The sequence below is a fragment of the Mesoplodon bidens genome (genome assembly GCF_964165515.1).
Source record: "Mesoplodon bidens genome assembly, chromosome: 11".
Taxonomy (NCBI): Eukaryota; Metazoa; Chordata; class Mammalia; order Artiodactyla; family Ziphiidae; genus Mesoplodon; species Mesoplodon bidens.
The window spans coordinates 80236771-80257897 of record NC_138167.1 but is presented as its reverse complement, the minus strand read 5'-3'; the positions used below and the strand labels follow the sequence as shown (position 1 = coordinate 80257897).

Here is a 21127-nt window from a genome sequence, read left to right as displayed (position 1 = left end):
TTTTCAGATTGTTTCAGACTCCTTCCTTGTCCTTTGTTGATCAGAAAACGAATGTGAAAGTCTTCAAATTAAAGCCATCAACCTCTCTATCCATGCTTTATCAGCTATATGTAATTCAATTCTATCAAAATTTTCTTTTTCCTCAGTTTGTCTCTGATGCCTGGTGTGGCTGGCATGGAGAAGATCCTGTAAAGAAGAGAATTCATTTATTCATTTCTTCATTCAGTATATATTTGTTGAGATCTGCCTGGCATTTTTGTAGGTATTGGGGATATAGCAGTGAGCAAAACAAAGTCCTTGCCCTCCTGCAGTTGGGGGCTAGGGAGAGGCAGAAAAACAGTCAGTCAGTCAAATTTATAGTGATTAGTTGGTATGTAAGTGAGGAGGAGGAGGGTTACAGTTCTAGACGGAGCTGCTTGTTTGGAAGGTGACACTCGAGTTCAGACCTGAAAGGTGAGGGAGTGAGTCAGGCAAGTATCTGGAGAGAGTCCCCAAGCGAGGGTATAGCAAGTGCAAAGACTGGAAAGTGGGACGGGTGGGTCTGTTCCAGAACCAGCATGGAGGCTGGTGTGGCTGGAGAAGACTGAGCGAAGGGAGCTTAGTAGGAAGTGCAGCCAGCTCTGTGGAGGGTCTCCCAGGCCATGGCGAGGATGTCTACCCTGAGATAGTAGCTAGCGCAGGAGTGTGAGCAGTGGGGAGATCTGACGTAAGCTGTAACTTGATCACTTGGGCAGTGGGAACCAGTTGAGGATCAGCTGAAAGGAGGACAGGTGAGGAGGGAAGCAGGGAGCCCAATGAGAAGCTTTTACAATAATCTGGGCAAAATGAAGGTGGCTAGACTGGGGTGGCGGCAGGAGAGGCTGTGACAAGTTGGATTCTGGGTATATTTTGAAAGTAAGAGTTAGTAAGAGTTGCCAATGGATCAGATACAGGTTGTGAGAGGGACAAGTCAAGAATGATACCAAGGTTTTGGCCTCCGGCTTGAACAACTGGAAGAATAGAGTTGCTGTTAGCTGAGATGAGAAGACTATGTAAAAGGAGCAGGGTTTAGGACAAAGTAAGTTTGAGGTGGGTGTTAGGCAGACAGCTGGGGCTGTTGAGTAGATGGTTCTTTTATAGGAAAAGCCTGTGATGGAGATAAAAATCTGAGAGTCATCAGTGAATTGATGGTATTTAAAACCACAGGACCAGATGCAACAAAATGGGTGTAGACAGACAAGACAGGAGACCCCAGACTGAGCCCAGGGCAGTCTGGAGGTTGGTGAGCTGAGGGACCAGCACAGGACACTGAGAAGAACCAGCAAGGACTAACAGTTGCAACTTAGTGTGGTAAGTGCAATGGGTGTGGGGTCCTTCACTCAGTGTGCTCTTGGGCAAAATTCCTTTATTGGTTTATTCATGCAGCCACCTGTCTATCCTCTATGTCTTGAATATCTACTATGCCTAGCACTGTTTTCAGCAGCAGCCAAGGCAATAAACAAACATATTTTAGTTGTTGGGGGGAAATTGGGGACAAGAGATAATAAGAAACCCAGAAAGTATCAGCAGTTGTCTTATCTGTGGGGGGTTCTTCCCTCTCAACATTGTTGTAAGGATTTAATAAGATAATGCTCACAGAGTGCTTACTTATCTCAGTGCTTGGACCAAGAAAGTGCTCACTGCACATTCCTTGGTGTTATTTGGGTCCCATCCTCTTTTGCGTGGCAACAGTTCCCCGACCACTCTCTCTCACAGCAGTCATGCCTCTGTGTGATTTTTCCAAAGTGCTCATCTTATCATGTCACTTGTCTTTAAAATCCTGGACCTGCTTGTGCTCTCTTGCTTCTGTGGCGTTGTATGTGTGGTTCTCTCTTCTATACTGCCCTCCCCCACCTAATTTTTTTCCTGATTCCTTCTTATCTTTTTCCTTGAGATGATCCTTCTGCTGAAGGCTTCCCTGCCCTCTTGTAGTCCCCTCTTTTCTCTGTCATGGTTTTTTGGACCTGTATCGTTTATTTAATGGAGTCCCCCATTCGACTGTAAGCTCCATGAAAGCCAGGTCTGTTAGGTGTTTTATACCAGAGTCCAACGGAAGCCTGGCTCCAATTGGAGCCTCAGTAAATCTTTGCTGAATGATTGGAATTCCTGTATGCCCGCATGCCCATAGTGCATTCTGTGTTCTCCCTCTGCACTAGGATGTCACGAGGCTGTCAAATTAAGATGTAGCACATTACCAGCATTTTCTTTATCTTCCCATTTTAGTTTGGCATTCTGCTGTGAAGCATCGTTAGGGGAAAGTAAAACTTGCATAAAAAAAGATCTGCTTCCAAATTATATGAAATGAATAAACATATCCCTGGAGTGTTTAAGTTGGCAAGTATGGCAGTCTATTATTCAACATATGTTTTGTGTTAATATTATAATTTACTTACCGACCTTTAGAGAAGGAGAAAATGATTTTCTAATAACTCTTAGTTTCTTAAGATCACTTGAATGGATTTCCTTGCTCATACCCCCTATCCTTAAGACTATGGATATACCATACAGTTATTAAAATACCTAAATTAGGAAATCATTTGCTGTGGGGCTATGAGTTTAACCCTAGAAGAATTGTTGTGTAGTTGTATATATTCACACGGCAGGGGCAGAAGAATTTGCATCAAACATGGGACTCGCCAGAGACCAGGACTTTGAAGTCATTTGGCATCAACAGGGACTTACTGCTGAGTCACATGGCATTGTGAGCAGACCAAAACTTGGGACATTTTCATTACAGTTACGATTCAGGGAAATGAGTTGCTGGTGTTCATTGTAACTTCATTTATGAGGTCAGGCCCTCAGAACTGCTTATCACATGGAAGTAAAAGAACAATCTGTCTCTGTGATTTCTCATCACCAGGGCTAGAATAAGTGTGTAGAGAGAGCATTCTGGGCCTGAGTTTGGGCTTGGTGGTTCTGAGCAACTGATCAGCTGGAAAACATCCAGCAGTGAATGAAGACTCGGTGCTTAGTACCAAGGTGGCTGTTCTGAGGAGTTGGAGCAAACGTTCACATTCATCAGATCCAAATCTTCCTCCCCTCCCCAGCCCTTATTTTATCTTCACAGTAGTTGATGCGTTTGCAGACTATGCAGTCCTAGCTTACAGGGGAAGAACCACATCCCACGCAGTTAATCTGATAAAGCCAGGGCCAGAATCCAAATCTGGTTTTCTTTTCTTTATGGAAACACCCACTGGGCTATGTATGCGTTGAGTGTTTCGGTTGGAAGTGGAATCCTCTTGGAAACGTGGCCGATGAACACCAGACTAGGGGTCAAGGTGTGGGTTTCAGCAGCTGGGGAAGATTTTGGAGATCTGTGTTTCTCATCTCTGATTTATTTGCTGCACTCTGTCAACTTTCTGAGACATAAAAAATCCTTTTTGGGAGGAAGGAAGAAGGAGCTACTGTTTTTTTAAGGGCCTTTTATGTGTCAGGCCCCAAGCTGGGCACTTTACACACATTATTTAATTAAATCCTAACAACAAGGCTGCAAGGTGTTATCTCTGTTGTCTAGTTGTGGAAACAGGTGCAGAGAGGTTAAATCACTAGGGCCTCATAGGCAAGGCGGGGGAGCTGCGGTTTCAGTCCATGGCTGTTGGCCTCCACCACAGCCCCTGGGCTGGAGGATCCAGGAGGGTCATTTCAGCTCTGCACTTAATTCATTGTTCATTTCACTCATTCACATCATGGGTCATGCATGACCAATCTTAAGTCCTGAGCTCTCAGAGATGATGTCAAAGGTGGTCTCTGCTGCTGAAGAGCTTCCACTTCTGGTATCCTGGCTAACCCATCTCTGTGCCCGTAGGGATTGCTCTTGGAAAAAAAGCAGCAGGGGCCATTCTGATGGGAGCCAAACGGACAGCAGAGGTTGAGGGATGCTTTGGATTTGCCAGCACTTGGCCACGGCTCAACCTAGTCTCAGTTCACAAATGATTCAAGCACTGAGCAAGGTAGGTGGCAGCCCTACTGCGACCTGCTCCGTGAAGAAGCCTGTTTCTACTTTGAAACTTTTAGGGGGTTCATTTCAAATTAGTGACAGCCCTGGGGCTAGTGGATCCATATGTTTCTTCTGCCATCTTGATTTCCTTTCCTTTTCTCCTTTTCCTTCCATTTGAAAAGGTACCAACTCTCAGAGCCTCAGTTTCCTCATTTGTCAAATAAGGACCGCAACATCTAATTGCAAGGTTTTTGTGAGGCTTGAAAAATATGTCAAACATCTGACACAGGTCTCAATAGTATAATTACCTTTGTCCCAGTTACAAATTGCTATTCCTTTGCCGCCCACATTTCCTTGGTTTACAAATTGGGACTGTGCGGCTTTTGCTCCATAGAACACACCTCACTCCAGGTATCCTCCTCTACCTCATGGTGGATCTATCCTCATGGCTGTTGGCTCCCAGGAGACAGACCTTGCTCAGCAGGAAAGCTGTCCCAGATGTTATTCTTTTTGGGATATGCATGCACCTGAGTGGTGGAGGATTAGGAGTGACGTTGGAAAAAAGACCTTGGGCCACAGTGGCTTTGCTTTGGCTGTCAAGTGGATCCAAGTTCAAATCCTGGCTGCACTACCACTCCAGCTGTGTGGCCTTCAGCAAATGGTTTAATCTTCTCAAGGAGCTACTTCCGTGGTAACCTCGGATGTGGGGATCTACGTGGGCTGCCCAGCTTCTCAGGGGATCTGGAGGGCCTGGTCCATCCAGGAGTGAAGCTTCTCACACTTTACTGCATAAACCGCCCCCCTCCCCCAAACCCAGGTCTCACCCCAGACCAATTAACTCAGAGTTGCCGGGCATGGGACCCAGGCATCCATATGTTTGAAAGTTCCCTGGGTGATTCCAGAGCACAGCGGAGGTTGAGAACCCATGTCCTCCGCCCTTGCCCTGGATGGCCTACCAAGCCATTGCCAGCCCACTTCTGTGCCACAGCCAGCTGTGCCTGTGATGTCTGCTTTTGCAGCATGGTTTGTCCACCTGCTCTGTTGTGACACTCTCTGGAACGTCCGGAGCAGCACAGATGTTTGGTGTGCATATTAACACAGCTGGGGGGATGTTTCCTGCTTGGATTTGATGGCTAGCTTATAGAGCAACTCTGCCAAGGTTGGAGTATTACCAGTATTACCAGTTCCTCCTCCAGTCTCTGTCTTCTCTGTTCAGGTGTCTCACCTGTGTGTGCTTGCTTTCACCTTTTACCTAGTGCTGTGACATTCCCATTGCGACAGATACTGGTTTTTTTTGTTTGTTTGTTTTTTTATGGCAGATACTGTTGGTGGCCATCCTAATATCCAGTCTCTCCCTTTTCCTCACTAACAACTGCTGTATTGTTGGGAGCTGCAGTGTGCTCAGCTAAAATCAACAACAGCTACATTTTCCAATTGCTTATTTAGGGGTAGCAGATGTAAGCAGAACTTGTAGGGTGAAGCTTCCAGGAAAGCTCCTGAAAGGTTGCCTTACTCAGTTGGGAGGCAGGAGCCCTTGGTTCCTTACCATCGTTTTTCCTGACTGGAATGTGGATTCACTGAATGATGGTCTAGCAGCCATTTTGTGCTCCTGAGGTGACCTTGTCGGTGGATGCCACAAGCTAAGGGTAGCAGAGCAGAAATACAGAAGGAGCTCGGGATTCTGATGACAACTGAGGAGCTACCATTCCAGCCCTGCACTGTTTATCTCTGAAGTTCATGGTACATGAGAAAACATTCAACCTCTCCCTTGTTTTAAGAGACTCTTATCTCTGGTCTTTGCTACTAGTCCCTGAATTCAGCTCCTGATACTCCCGTAAACAAACCAAGTATATAAGAACAGTTCAGCAAATGTCAGTGACCCCTAATCCCTGTCTCTTCCATCCCCTAGCCCTAGCCACCCACCGTACCTCCTCTAATAACTGGAAATCAAGTTGGGAGGTTGTTGAAGTTTGGTGGAATCTCAGAAAGGCACAGACAAGTGATTCATAGACCAGGCCCAGTCCACAGAGGAGTTTTGTTTGGCCCACACTTATTTTTTAAAAAACACTGAACTTGGGCTTCCCTGGTGGCGCAGTGGTTGAGAGTCCGCCTGCCGATGCAGGGGACACGGGTTCGTGCCCTGGTCTGGGAAGATCCCACATGCTGCGTAGCGGCTGGGCCTGTGAGCTATGGCCACTGAGCCTGCGCGTCCGGAGCCTGTGCTCTGAAACGGGAGAGGCCGCAACAGTGAGAGGCCCGCGTACCGCAAAAAAACCCAAAAAAACCCACTGAACTTGTTGCCAGCATTTGAAAATCTGGTGTTTTCACATAAAAATCCTGATTTCTTAGAAAATCTATTGAGCCAGGGTCTTCTTTTCTGCCTGGCAGCCATCAGCTGGAACTGAGCATCAGCTGCCCCCTGAGATGATGGATGCATGTCCACCCTTCACAGTCCACCCTTCACTCATGTCACCTGTGTGGCCTGAAGGTATCTGAGTTTGCAGTCTTCCCTCTCCCTGCCAAGTGCACACCCCAGAAATGGTCTGCTAAAACAGGATTCCTGAATTTCCTGTGCCTTTCCTCCTTCCCAGTCTCCCCTGACTCAACACTAGCATGTTGGGCTTTTTGGTTTTTGTTTTTCTCTGAGAAAACTGTGCATGCATTTAAAAAAAAATTATTTTATTTATTTATTTTTGGCTGCATTGGGTCTTTGTTGCTGTGCGCGGGCTTTCTCTAGTTGTGGTGAGTGGGGGCTACTCTTTGTTGCGATGCGTGGGCTTCTCATTGTGGCTTCTCTTGTTGTGGAGCAAGGGCTCTAGGTGCGCGGGCTTCAGTAGTTGTGGTTCGCGGGCTCTATAGCGCAGGCTCAGTAGTTGCGGCGCACAGGCTTAGTTGCTCCGCGGCATGTGGGATCTTCCCGGACAAGGACTCGAACCTGTGTCCCCTGCATTGGCAGGTGGATTCTTAACCACTGTGCTACCAGGGAAGCCCCTATCTTTATTTTTATTATTATTTTTATTTATTTACTTTTGGCTGCATTGGGTCTTCGTTGCTGCATGCGGACTTTCTCTAATTGTAGCGAGTGGGGCCTACTTTTCGTTGCGGTGCTTGGGCTTCTTATTGCGGTAGCTTCTCTTGTGGATCACGGGCTCTGGGCGCGTGGGCTCAGTAATTGTGGCTCACAGGCTCTAGAGTGCAGGCTCAGTAGTTGTGGCGCACGCACGGGCTTAGTTGCTCTGCGGCATGTGGAATCTTCCCAGACCAGGGCTTGAACCCGTGTCCCCTGTGTTGGCAGGCAGATGTTTAACCACTGCACCACCAGGCAAGTCCCTCATATGTCTTATTGACGAGAGGCAACAAGAGGGAGAACTGCAGGCTCCCCGGGGAGCAGCTGTTGGGCATTTGATGGAAGCACCGAGACATCCAGAGGACAATTAAATTGAGTATTGAATATGGATAGTTTTGAATGGCTTTTATTACTATGTTGTGAACTGACTTCAAGTTGCTAAGAGCAGCTCCATCTCAGCTTGCTCTTACCGGGTGCTGAGGCATCACTCCGAGTTTTCCAGTATGGCAGGACTTGCAAGATGCTCTGGGCTCGTGAAGTGACATGTGTGCTCCTCGGCTGTCTGAAAACCTCAGTGGCCGTACTGCCACCTTCAGCTGGAGTGACCCTACTGGAGCCGTTAAACGGAGAATCTCTATCTCAGTCTGACATGTGTGTAAGTCTTTATATCATTAGTCATTAACTATGCTTGGGAAGTTAAATGCCCATGAAGCTCTTACAAATATAGGTCTCTGGGGTTTTGGAGAGAAAAACAAAAACTCTCTGGATGATAATTTGTAGCTATGATTATTTATGAGCAACACACAGAGTACAGCATGTTGGGTTGGGAATGATCATCTCTGCATTAGCGACTCTAAGTAAAATGACCCACGGTGAACACAGAGTGAATTCTCCGTCAGTAGACTGGCTTGAGATCAAGACAGGAAACAGTTAAGTGGAACCGGCATTTCCCAGGTCGGCACCAAAGTCTTAGGGTTAATTCCACTGCAAAAATTTGAGTATTAATGGAATCTCATAGGTTGCTGGATGGTGATTGGGCAACAGACCTAATGAAATTCCCTGCTTTGGAACTGGTTTCTGTGGGAAGCAGGACCCTGTTGCTGGGGCAGGCTGGGCGTGTGGATGGCTGGAAGGGAGTGCGGGGGAGGCTGTTGGAGCCTTGGTGCAGGTAGACTCTGCTAGCCTTTGTTGGCTGGTTACCCAATTTTCAGAAAATGTGTCTGTAACTGTCAGATTGCTTAATTTTCATAGGAAACATAGTGAATAGCTTGTATAAAAAAGGAACTGAAAAACTTAATGTCTTAAAAAAAAAAGAGGCTTCATTCCATACAGACTTCTGAACACGGTTATTGTATTCCAGTTCTGTGGAAGAACAACTCTGGAGGCTAGCCCACTTATCAAATTTTCTTTTCTTTTCAGAAATAGCTTAGGAACAATGCTGCTTGGGATCCAAGTATGAATTTTCGCTGATTTTTGAGACTTTGGCCATGTGTTCTTTATCTAAGCCTGTCTTCTGCCCCATGATATCCAAACGTTTTATGCACCAGCAATATTCCTAAGTATTCCAGCAGAAAATCTGGTATGTTTTGAAGAAAATCACTTCCATGACTTATTAATGAACTAACTAGGCATAATTTTCATTGGGTTCATTTACCCAAATTTATCATAGACTATCATTTAAGAAGAAAAAAAATAGATGGAGTAATTGAATTGAAGTCCTTTTTGGAATAATATTAACATTCCAGGATCTCCACCCCCATGGATATTTCAGTTGCCAATGTGTCAAATTTCCCCTTCAAGAAAATGAGGTGCAAATCCCTTCAGTACAAGGGCTGCCTCTCTTCTGTTTGCCCCTGAGACTCCCTCCTCCCCCTTCCCTGCCCTGTTGTGGTTCTGGAGGTGCCTTGTGTAGACCAAATCAATGCGCTCCTTGCCCTATGGCTTCCAGTGGGTTTAGGTAATGCAGGGTGGATGGTGGAGAGTGAGATCAGGGTACTTTTTTTTTTAATTGAAGTTTAGTTGGTTTACAGTATTGTGTTAGTTTCAGGTGTACAGCAAAGTGATTCAGTTTCATACATATGTATATATTTTTTTCCAGATTCTTTTTCATTGTACGTTATTACAAGATATTGAATATAATTCCCTGTGCTATACAGCAGGTCCTCTTTGTTTATCTGTTTTATATATAGTAGTGTGTATCTGTTAATCCCAAACTCCTAATTTATCCCTTTCCCCTTCGGTAACCATAAGTTTGTTTTCTATGTCTGTGAGTCTGTTTCTGTTTTGTAAAAAAGTTCATTTGTATCATTTTTTAGGATTCCACATATGTGAAATCATATGATACTTGTCTTTCTCTGTCTGACTGCGCTTAGTATGATAATCTCTAGATCCATCCATATTGCTGCAAATGACATTATTTCATTTTTTTAATGGCCAAGTGGTATTCCATTGTGTATATGTACCACATCTTCTTTATCCATTCATCTGTTGATGGACATTTAGGATGCTTCAATGTCTTGGCTATTGTAAAGAGTGCTGCTGTGAACATTGGAGTGCATGTATCTTTTAAATTAGAATTCTTGTCTTTTCTGGATATATGCCCAGGAATGGGATTGCTGGATCATATGGTAACTCTATTTTTAGTTTTTTAGGGGACTTCCATACTGTTCTCCATAGTGGTTGTACCAATTTACATTCCCAGCAACAGTGTAGCAGGTTCCCTTTTCTCCACATCCTCTCCAGCATTTATTATTTATAGACTTTTTGATGATGGCCATTCTGACTGGTGTGAGATGATACCTCACTGTAGTTTTGATTTGCATTTCTCTAATAACTAGTGATGTTGAACATCTTTTCATGTACCTGTTGGCCATCTGTATGTCTTCTTTGGAGAAATGTCTATTTAGGTCTTCAGCCCATTTTTTTTTTTAAGTTTTTTTGTCTTCTCTTTTTAAAAAAATTTATTTATTTATTTTATTTTCGCCTGTGTTGGGTCTTCGTTGCTGCACACGGGCTTTCTCTAGTTGCGGCGAGCAAGGGCTACTCTTTGTTGCGGGGTGCGAACTTCTCTTGTTGCAGAGCACAGGTTCTAGGCATGTGGCCTTCAGTAGTTGTGGCGTGCAGGCTCAGTAGTTGTGGCGCACGGGCTTAGTTGCTCCACAGCATGTGGGATCTTCCTGGACCAGGGATCGAACCCATGTCCACTGCATTGGCAGGCAGATTCTTAACCACTGTGCCACCAGGGAAGCCCACATTCTTTTTTCTAAATATTCTTTTCCATTATGGTTTATCATAGGATATTGAATATAGTTCTTTGTGCTATACAGTAGGACCTTGTTGTTTATCCATCCTGTATATAAAAGCTTTCATCTGCTCACCCCAACCTCCCACTCCATCCCTCCCCCAACCCTCTACCCCTTGGCAACCACAAGTCTCTTCTCTACGTCTGGGAGTCTCATCAGTGTCTTATAGTTTTTGGAGTACAGGTCTTTTGCTTCCTTAGGTAGCTTTATTCCTAGGTATTTTATTCTTTTTGATGTGATGGTAAATGGGATTGTTTCCTTAATTTCTCTTTCTGATACTTTGTTGTTAGTATATAGGAATGCAATAATTTTCTGTATATTAATTCTGTATCCTGCAACTTTACCAAATTCATTGATGAGCTCTAATAGTTTTCTAGTGGTTTTCACAGTGACAGTGTTACTTCTTCCTTTCTAGTTTGGATTCCTTTTACTTCTTTTTCTTGTCTGATTGCTGTGGCTAGGACTTCCAAAACTATGTTGAAAAAAAAGTGGTGAGAATGGGCATTCTTGTCTTGTTCCTGATCTTAGAGGGAATGCTTTTAGCTTTTCACAACTGAGTACAGTAAGTCCCCTACATATGAACCTTCAAGTTGCAAACTTCCAAAGATGCAAACATGCGTTCCATCAACATCAGGCATGAATGAAATTGCAGCTTGCCCTCCGTCTCCTATTGCGGATGATCCTTCAGCTCTACCATCTCCCACCTCCTCCGCCTCCTCCAGTCAGTAATTCTTCTTGCCTTTTGACTCAGTGCCAGCCCCTGGATGCCAGCTGTTGTACTGTACTACTGTACTTTTCAAGGTACTGTACTGTAAGATTTAAAATGTTTTATTTTTTGTGTTTGTTTTTTATGTATTATTTGTGTGAAAAGTATTGTAAGCCTATTACAGTACTATATAGCCAATTGTGTTAGTTGGGTTCCTAGGCTAACTTTGTTGGACTTATGAACAAATTGGACTTACAAACGTGTGCTTGGAATGGAACTCGTTCGTATGTAGGGGACTTAATGTATGATGTTAGCTGTGGATTTGTCATGTATGGCCTTTATTATGTTGAGGTATGTTTCCTCTTTGCCCACTTTCTGGAGAGTTTTTATCATAAATGGATGTTGAATTTTATCAAAAGCTTTTTCTGCATCTGTTGAGATGATCATATGGTTTTTCTTCAATTTGTGAGTGTGGTGTATCACATTGATTGATTTGCAGATATTGAAAAATCCTTGTATCCTTGGTATAAATCTCACTTGGTCATGGTGTATGATCCTTTTAATGTATTGTTGGATTTGTATTTTGTTGAGGTATTTCTGCTAGTATTTTGTTGAGGATGTTTTGTATCTATATTCATCAGTGATACTGGCCTGTACTTTTCTTTTTTTGTGATACCTTTGTCTGGTTTTGGGATCAGGGTGATGGTGGACTCATAGAAGGAGCTCAGAAGTATTCCTTCCCCTGCAGTTTTTTGGAATAGTTTCAGAAGGATAGGCATTAACTCTAAATGTTTGGTAGAATTCACCTGTGAAGGCCATCTGGTCTAGGACTTTTGTTTGCTGGGAGTTTTTAAAATTACTGATTCAATTTCAGTACCAGTAATTGGTCTGTTCCTATTTTCTATTTCTTCCTGGTTCAGTCCTGGGAGATTGTACCTTTCTAAGAATTTGTCCATTTCTTCCAGGTTTTCCATTTTATTGGTATAGTTGTGCATAGTAGTCTTTTATAATCCTTTGTATTTCTGTGGTGTTGGCTGTAACTTCTCCTTTTTCTTTTCTGATTTTATTGATTTGGACCCTCTTTTTTTCTTGATGAGTCTGGCTAAAGATTTATCAATTTTGTTTATCTTTTCAAAGAACCAGTGTTTAGTTTCATTGATCTTTTCTATCTTTTTTTTTGTCTCTATCATTTATTTCTGCTCTGATCTTTATGATTTCTTTCCTTTTACTAACTTTGGGTTTTGTTTGTTCTTTCTCTAGTTGCTCTGGGTGTAAGGCTAGGTTGTTTATTTGAGATTTTTCTTGTTTTCTGAGGTAAGCTTGTATCACTGTAAAGTTCCCTCTTAGAACTGCTTTTGCTGGATTCCATAGGTTTTGGATTATTGTGTTTTCATTTTCATTTGTGTTTAGGTATTTTTTGATTTCCTCTTTGATTTCTTCAGTAATCCATTGGTTGTTTAGTATTATATTGTTTAGCCTCCATGTGTTTGTGGTTTTTTGCAGTTTTTTTCTTGTAGTTGATTTCTGGTCTCATAGCATTGTGGTTGGAAAAGATGCTTGATATGATTTCAGTTTTCTTAAATTTACCAAGGCTTGTTTTGTGGGCTAGTGTGTGATCTATCCTGGAGAATGTTTCATGTGCACTTGAAACGAATGTATATTCTGCTGCTTTTGGATGGAATGCTCTACAAATATTAAGTCCATTTGGTCTGATGGGTTATTTAAGGTCTGTGTTTCCTTATTGATTTTCTGTCTAGATGATCTTTCCATTGATGTAAGTGGGGTTGTTAAAGTCCCCTACTATTATTGTGTTACTGTTGATTTCTCTTTTTATGTTTGTTAATATTTGCCTTATAAATTGAGGTGCTCCTATGTTGTGTGTATATATATTTACATTTGTTATATCTTCCTCTTGGATTGATCCCTTGATCATTATGTAGTGTCCTTCTTTGTCTCTTGTAACAGTCTTTATTTTAAAGTCCATTTTATCTAAGTATTGCTACTCTAGCTTTCTTTTGATTTCCATTTGAGTGGAATACCTTTTTCCATCTCCTCACTTTCAGTCTGTCTCTAGATCTGAAGTGAGCCTCTTGTAGGCAGCATGTATATGGGTCTTGTCTTTTTAATCCATTCAGCCAGTCTGTCTTTTGGCTGGTGCATTTAGTCTGTTTACATTTACAGTAATTATCAATATGTATGTTCTTATTGCCATTTTGTTTATTGTTCTGGATTTGTTTTTGTAGGTCTTTTTTCCCCTTTCTTATTTTGTTCTCTTGTGATTTGATGACTATCTTTAGTGTAATGTTTAGATTCCTTTTTCTTTTTTGTTAATCTATTATACATTTTTGGTTTGTGGTTTCCCTAAGGATTTTATATAGTAGTCTGTATATAAATGTGATTGTTTTAAGTTGCCAACCTTTTAATTTCAAATGCATTTTAAATGCCCTGCATTTGTACTCTCCTCCCCTCATGATTACTGTTTTTGATATATTTTACATCTAATTGTTTTGTGTACCCCTTACCTTACTGTGGATGCAGATGATTTTACTGCTTATGTCTTTTTTTTTTTTTTTGCAGTATGTGGGCCTCTCACTGTTGTGGCCTCTCCCCTTGCGGAGCACAGGCTCTGGACACGCAGGCTCAGCGGCCATGGCTCACGGGCCCAGCTGCTCCGCGGCATGTGGGATCCTCCCAAACCGGGGTACGAACCTGTGTCCCCTGTATTGGCAGGCGGACTCTCAACCACTGTGCCACCAGGGAAGCCCTGCTTATGTCTTTTAATTTCTCTACTAGTTTTGTGTGTGGATGATTACCTACTTTTACTGTATAAACTGTACCTTTACCAGTGAGCTTTTTTCCTTCTCTAATTTTCTTGTATCTAGTTGTGGACTTTTCTTTTTCACCTAGAGCAGTTCCTTTACACATTTGTTGTAAAGCTGGTTTGGTGGTGCTGAATTCTTTTAGCTTTTACTTACTTGTCTGTAAAGCTTTTCATTTCTCCATCAAATCTGAATGAGAACCTTGCTGGGTAGAGTATTCTTGGTTGTAGGTTTTTCCTTTTCATCACTTTAAATGTATTGTGTCACTCCCTTCTGGCCTGCAGAGTTTCTACTGAAAAATCAGCTGATAGCCTTATGGGAATTCCCTTGTATGTTATTTGTTGCTTTTCCCTTGCTGCTTTCAATATTCCCTTTAATTTTTGTCATTTTGGTCCTGAAAACTCTGGGGCTGATGCCCACCACTGGCAGGTGAAGCCAGGTCCTGGGGTTAGTTTAGTGCAGGTCTACTGGCAGGCAGAGCTGGTTCCTGGAGTCTGGCTGCAAGGTCCAAGGATCCCAGAACTCGTTTCAGATCATTGGTTGGTGGGGGGCTGGGGGGGTTGCGGTTCCTGACACAGTTGGGTATGAGGTCTGGGGTGTCCTCAAGGTTGTGTTGTCCTGCTAGTGGGCCAGGCCAGGGCTTAGCTGGTCCCACGGTAGGGTCTAGACTGATGGGTGGGGCTGTGTCCCAGCCCAGTTAGTTGTTTGGCCTGAGGCGTCCCTGCACTCGTGCCTGCAGGGTGGGGTCAGGTCTCATGCTAATGAGTCAAGATGTCAGCTGCCAGCACAGTGTTCATGCATTTGAGTGTTACAATTACTGCTTTTGCCCTGAGTCCTGGTGCATGTAAGATTTTGTGTGCCCTTTAAGAGTGAAGTCTGTATTTCCCCCAGTCCTATGGGGCTCCTGCAGTTAAGCCCTGCTGGCCTTCAAAGACAAATGCTCTGGGGGCTTGTCTTCCTGGTGCCAGAGCCCTGGGGAGCCTGTGGAGCCCAAGGCTCTCACTCCTATGGGAGAACCTCTGCATTATAATTATTCTGCAGTATGTGGGTTGCCCACGCAGGGGGTATGGGATTTGATTATATAGCAAGTCTGCCCCTCCTACCCATCTAGTTGTGGTTCCTTCTTTATGTCTTTAGCTGTAGAAGATCTTTTCTGGTAGTTTCCAGTCTTTTTCATCAATGATTGTTCTGCAGATCGTTGTGATTTTGGTGTGCTCCTGAGAGGAGGTGAACTCAGGGCCTTTCTACTCTGCCATCTTGGCCGCTCTCCCTGAGATCAGGGTATTTTGATCCCTGGCTCCCTTTCTGAAGCCCACAGCACCTGTCTGGAAGCCCCCTCCACAAGCCGCCTCCTTTCCCACTCCCCTCAGGCCACGCCAGCCCAGGGTTACTTTCCCTACATGCTGCCAAGACCTTTGTAAGTATTCTACTTATTAAACTCTTAAATTCTACTTCATGCTGGGATCATAACTGACACAAATAAGCACTGATCCACAGAGATAATAAATAAGAGGATTGCTGACCTCTTGGTGGTTAGCAAGGACTAAACAGGGGCTGAATTAGCCCAGGCAAAGCATTACTGTCTAAAATCCCAGCCCAAACCTGCCCTTCTGCCTCTGTGAATGTTGCCCCATCTCCCGATGGTTTTAGCCCTTTTGGGTTCAAAGCCCTAGGCCTCTGCACGTCAGGCTGGGAGCACCCCGACATTGGTTTGGCATGTGTTTTGGAGAGTAACTTGGATCCAGCAGTGGGGAGATCTTTTGCTGAAAGTCACAGGATATGGAATGTGAATCATTGATTTTTCCAGTGTGTCTCTAACACGACCCTTTTATTACTTGACTCATAGCTGGTACTTGTGTTTTAGGAAAAATGAGTAGTGTTATGGAAAATCTGTGTTCCCTCAAAATCCATATATTGATGTCCTAATGCTCCATGGTGAGTATTTGGAGGTGGGCCTTTGGGAGATAATCAGGGTAAGATGGGGTCATGGGGGTGGGGCCCTCATGATGGGATTAGTGCCTTTATAAGAAGAGAAGCCAGAGAGCTTGATGCTCCCCCATCCTCTGCAGACACACACCACAGAGAGGTCATGTGAGCACACAGCAAGACAGCCGCCACCAACAAGCCAAGCCAGGAGAAAAGGGCCTTAGAATGAAACCTACCTTGCTGGCACCTTGATCTTGGACTTCCCAGGACCTCCAGAACTGTGAGAAATAAATTTGTTGTTTAAGCCACCCAGTATTTTGTTATGGCAGCCTAAGACAAACATGTAGGTGTTGTCCTATAAAAGTAATCCGGTTTGGTGGTCCTTCCTCTTTTACCAATTTCTGTTTTGGTAATTCTTCCTTATAGCCCACTTTAACATTAAAGACAATGGGGGCTTTATGGCTGAAATTCAAGCTTTAAAGGCCTGGCTGAACTTGGAAATGAGCAAATTTTCTCAATTTTGCCAAATGAAAACCCTTTAGCTATGGATGCTGAGAAGGCTGGGCCTTTGGTTCTATCCTAAATGGAAGTGGGAAGGTGCTCACAGAATGATGCCAAGCACCAGCAGCTGTACAGTTTCCATTTTATTTTGTGTGTGTTTTTTTATAGGATATAAATAATGACAAAAATTACAAAATTTATAACTGGAAGCCCAAGCATATTTACATGTTTCCTTTTCAGCAAAGCTACTATTTACTTTGCTCCTATACAGTTTCTTTTTGGTACCATATTTTAGGGTTATTTTACTCTCAATTTACTACATACATATCAACAGTGAATAGGCAAAATATATACAAGGAACTGTTCAGTTCAAGTAATTTAATATTGTATTAAAATTCTCCAACACTGAGCTAAAACCATATATATTTGTCAGTTTGAAATAAAATTTAGTTGTCTTTCTTTAAAACTCACCAACTGATGAATGTAACTGATAATCTCAGGTTTAAAATAATATTGGTTAATTAAAAAAAATTAAGACAATCTCACAATTTATCAATATCGCTTATTATAATGAACTCCAAAATGATTCACAATATGATTGGTTAGAACAATATACATTAAAATGTTATTTTTTCTATAATGATATTGGTACTGTTTATATAATTTGATTCTACATAAATATACATTATGGTATCATACAAATACTCCACAGAGACATTAAAAAAATTAAAATACCTTAATGAAATGTAAGTAAATTTTATTTAATCAAAGAGTAAGCAAACATTTATTTATTTATTTTGTTTCAAGAAAAGAGTTTTATTACTTTGGAATCTCTATTTTTTTTTGTATTTGTGTTTTTCTAGAAAAAAAATTTTTTTTTGCAATAGAATTTTATTAACACCTTTCTCAAACAAACAAGGTTTCCATGACAGAAATCTTGACAGCAGGAGCCCTAGATTTTTTTGTTGAACATGTTTTTTAAAACTGTGAAGTTAAAAAAAAAAAAAAAAATCTTTGCAGGCTTATGGCTGTGTCAGCACTTTCGGTGATGCCAGCCTGCTTGCCCAAATCTCCTGCTCTAGTGAGCGTCTCTGGTATAGTACTTTGCAACGCCCAAGCCAGTCCTCTTGGTAGTAGCAGTAGAAATTTAGTTATTTGAAATGAAAGCAAAACATCCCTCACAACTAACCTAGTTTTCTTATCAATGTGTTAGTGAAACATTCTTTTAATAAAAATATTTAATACAAGACACATTTTTCTGTGCATAATAAATTCCTCTTTTAAATCATTAAGTTTTTGAATCAATCCATAGATGTAAAGGTTTCTTTATCTGACATAGTTGATTACATATAAAATCCACAAATATAGAAATTGGGAAATAGGATTTCCTGGCAATCAGGGGTACTTTTTGTCCTTTTGCATGAAACGATACTCAGTGAGATAATGATTTTACAGATGCTTTCTGGGGGTAGTTCTGTTCTCATTCTACCTTGAAAACTGCTGACAGTGAAAAATAAACCCAAGATTTTTATACTTTTAGGCAGTATTAGAGATCCCCTGTATTTTTTTTTCTTAAGGTATTATCCCCAAATACAGCAAAGCAAGTGTTGGGGCCAAGTCACTAGAAATACCTTGGGTGGTGGCAGGGAGGGGAGTCGGGAGAGTGAGCCACAAACCTCAACTCGTTTCTCTCAGGGGTTACGGCTGGAAAGTCTTGGTTGCACTTTCTGTCACTGGTGCAGAAAGAACGTCCCCAGGAATGGCTAGTGGCCTTTCGCCCGTGACAAGGCCACACAAACAGCAGTCTTCCTCCTGCGCTGGGTGGAAAGCCTGCTCCGGGACTGCTCGGCGTGCAAGGCACCGCGAGGACGGGACGACGGTGAGTATCAGAAAATCGTGGTCTCATACTTGGTATTTATTCCCCTCTTGGCTTCTTGTCCCGGCTCCACAATCCACGGCAGATTGGCCAGAGTCTTTTGCTCAGATGGGTCGATCTGCTTTAAAACAGAAAGGCTGATGCCCGTTATACGGTACCTGCCTGGGGTTGCACGCATGTATCCTAACGCTGCCTGGAAACCAGCACTGTGCTCTGGCAAGACCTCAGGATGTTGGGGGGGTGAGAGTCATCTGTTTGTTCTTCTGATACCCATTTACTGCAAGGCACTGGGTGGGGGGGATGGTGAGTGAGACACGGCCCTTGCTCTTGAAGGCACACAGGTGGGGAGCAGACGTAGGAATACTTTACTGAGAAGTGAGATTTGAGGGGGAAGACAGTGCTCTGGGGGCACCCAGGAAAGCCACTGACTGCATGTCAGGAGCCAGGGGGGCTTCCTAGAGAAGGTGCACCAGGCTATGTCCTGCCTGCCTCTCAAGCCTCCAGTAGTTTCCATTACAGTCAGAATAAACCCAGAGTCCTCGAGGTGACCCACGGTGGCCCTGTGCGCCTGCCTTTCTATGCTCCAGCCACACCGGCCTCCCTGCTGCTCCCTGTACACCAAGCCCCAGCCCAGAGCCTCTGTGCTCATCACGTATCTGCCTCAATACTCTCCAGACATCTGCCTGCTTTATGCCCTAATGTCAATCTGGGTGCAGTTCAAACATCACCTCCTCACCAGTTTACCCCAAGCAAAATAGCACCTCAACTTTTCTGCTCTCCTCTGCTGCTCTATTCTTTATAATCCTTTTGCCACATACATCATGTTTATTTGTTCATCCTCCACTACAATGTATGCTTATGAAGGTGGGATTCTGTCCTGTTTACCCGTTTCCCTCAAACTCAGAAAAGCTCCTGGCAACCCACTAAACAGTAGGCACCCAATAAATACTTGTTGACTAGACATTATTTAAAAATTAATTACGGTAATGTCTAAACGGAGAGCTGGAGGAGAAGCAAGAGTTTCCTGGTAAAGAGGCAGGGGGTGTGGAGCAGCATGTGCAAGATCCCTGAGGTAAGGGAAAGAGGCCGTCTGAGGGCTTGCAGTCAGGTTGCTGAGGGGGCCCCGGCGGGGAGACAACTGAGGGAGAAGAGGTGAGTGGGTCCAGGTCAGGGTGAGCCTTGAACCAAACTGAGCTGTAAAACGTCAACACCATTTCAGCCCCTGCGTGTACAAGGTTAAACAGGCCCTTTCTGGGTGAGGCTTGAGTTCTGAGCTCTCACGGGGGGCCTGAGGCAGTTCTCCACCAGATGGCTGCCTCTTTCTTTGGTGTGTCCATGTCTGCCCCTGGCCACCTGCTCTGCTCAGGAAACTGGAGCAAGGGAGCTGCCCGAAGAGTGCCGGGTCTGTGCCCATCGGCCACCTGCAATTTGACTGTATCTCCACAAGGCTGTGGGGAGGACTCTACATGTCTAATCATGGGCTGTTTCTCAAAAATAAACTACTGGGGCTGAGGGAAATGGAACACAGACACCTGTTGAGGGGGATGGGATCTTGGGGCAGTTAAAGGACAGCAGTATTATTCACTGTATGTTTCATATTTTTCAGTGAAGGCTTCTAAGTGAATATTCTGAGCTCTTATGGCACACACCCTTTGTGCTCATCTGGAAGAAGTCTATGGGGACCAGACAAAAGTCAGATGGAGGTCCCTGCCACGAACAGATTTATCCAGCCCACACGGGAATGAATACAGTAGCCTAAGAGCTAATCCCCCAAATGTTCTGAAAATTCCTGGACATTTAACTTGCTTTTCGTGTGGGATAAGATAGACAATAAATAAACAGGAGAAGTCAGGAGAAGCCTGGGTGGTCCAGGAGAAGCCTCTTTGTGTAGCTGGGCCCTGGATGACAAGCCAGACTCAGCCGTGCAGAAACAAGGGGGAGACAAAGCCAGGTGGAGGGAACAGGGAGCACAGAGGCCTTAGGTGGGAGTGAGCTTTGTTTGTTTCCAGGAAGAGGAAGGCCTGAGTGTCAGGAGTGTGGTGGGAAATTGGGGCAGTGGTACCATGCTCTGATCTGTGTTTTAAGAAGGTCACCCTGGTTGCCCGACAGAGGAGGGGAGTGCTTAGGAGATGTATGGGAGTATTTTGGAGGTTACTGGTGGTGATGGCTTGGATGGGAAGAGTGACAGAGGAAATGGGAGAGGAGTGGACGGATCTGAGAGATGTTTTAGCGGCTGAACGGATGGAATCTGCTTGTGGGATGGACACAGGTGAGAGGAAGACAGAAATCAAGGGTGTCTTCTAGATTTATGGCTTGAGCAACATGGTGAATGGTTATGCCGTTTACTGAGCTGGGAGAGACAGAGAAGCAGCTTTGCGGAGAGATCAAGAATTCTGTTCTGTACACACTAAGTTTCAGATGTGTGTTAAGCCTCGAAGGAGAAATGAGGGAGCAATTGAACCTGTAAGTCTGCCGTTCTGGGAGTGCTTCAGGATTGGAAGACAGCGGGGCCGGGAGGGGCTGAGGTGGGTCAGAAGGAAAGTCAGAGGACGCGTGCAGTTACTGGTGATGATCAGCACTGAGGGGTGAGCGTGGGAGTGAACGGTGAGGTGGGGGAAGAGGTCTGAGAGGTGAGGTGTCAAGGAGCACAGGGGCCAGACGCTGGGAGGATCATCCCCATGGATGTTGAAGTTGCCGAGAATGGAGACAGGAGTAGCGGCCAAAGAGAAGATAGTGAACGAGAAGCCACATGGTCACAAAGGGTGGTGCCTCTGCAAACATTAAAAACCCTACAATTCCCCACGACTCTGGGGACAGGGCTCGGTGGGGAGGAGGGAGTCACAGGCGGAAGGATATGTGGGCTGAGTGGTGCCTCTGAGGGTGCCTGCTGCCCTGAGTCCCAGAGTTTCTAGGATGCCATACGGCAGCAGAAACCAGACGGGAGGCTTCCAGCTTCTGGGTATTGCTACCACCAG

The 21127-nt window shown here is 44.0% G+C and overlaps 1 protein-coding gene and 1 long non-coding RNA gene across 20 annotated transcripts in view; one reads left to right on the top strand and one right to left on the bottom strand.

Annotated features, from left to right (window-relative positions):
* Positions 1–7415: 7415 nt before the first annotated feature.
* Positions 7416–8602, top strand: LOC308625621. The gene is made up of 2 exons (XR_014017126.1): positions 7416–7677; positions 8442–8602. It is a non-coding gene; the product is annotated as an uncharacterized lncRNA (long non-coding RNA).
* A 9546-nt stretch (positions 8603–18148) lies between these two features.
* Positions 18149–21127, bottom strand: part of ANKS1B (ankyrin repeat and sterile alpha motif domain containing 1B) — a gene marked incomplete at both ends in the record, with an annotated part of 1149683 nt that continues 1146704 nt past the window's right edge. For 10 of the 19 annotated variants that reach the window (XM_081250042.1, XM_081250053.1, XM_081250057.1 and 7 more), the window contains one exon: positions 18149–18273. In XM_081250042.1, the coding sequence (XP_081106168.1) occupies positions 18163–18273 (111 nt within the window). Of the gene's footprint in view, positions 18290–21127 lie in introns of all 19 variants that reach the window. The other 9 variants (XM_081250054.1, XM_081250055.1, XM_081250058.1 and 6 more) reach the window with 2 other exon arrangements.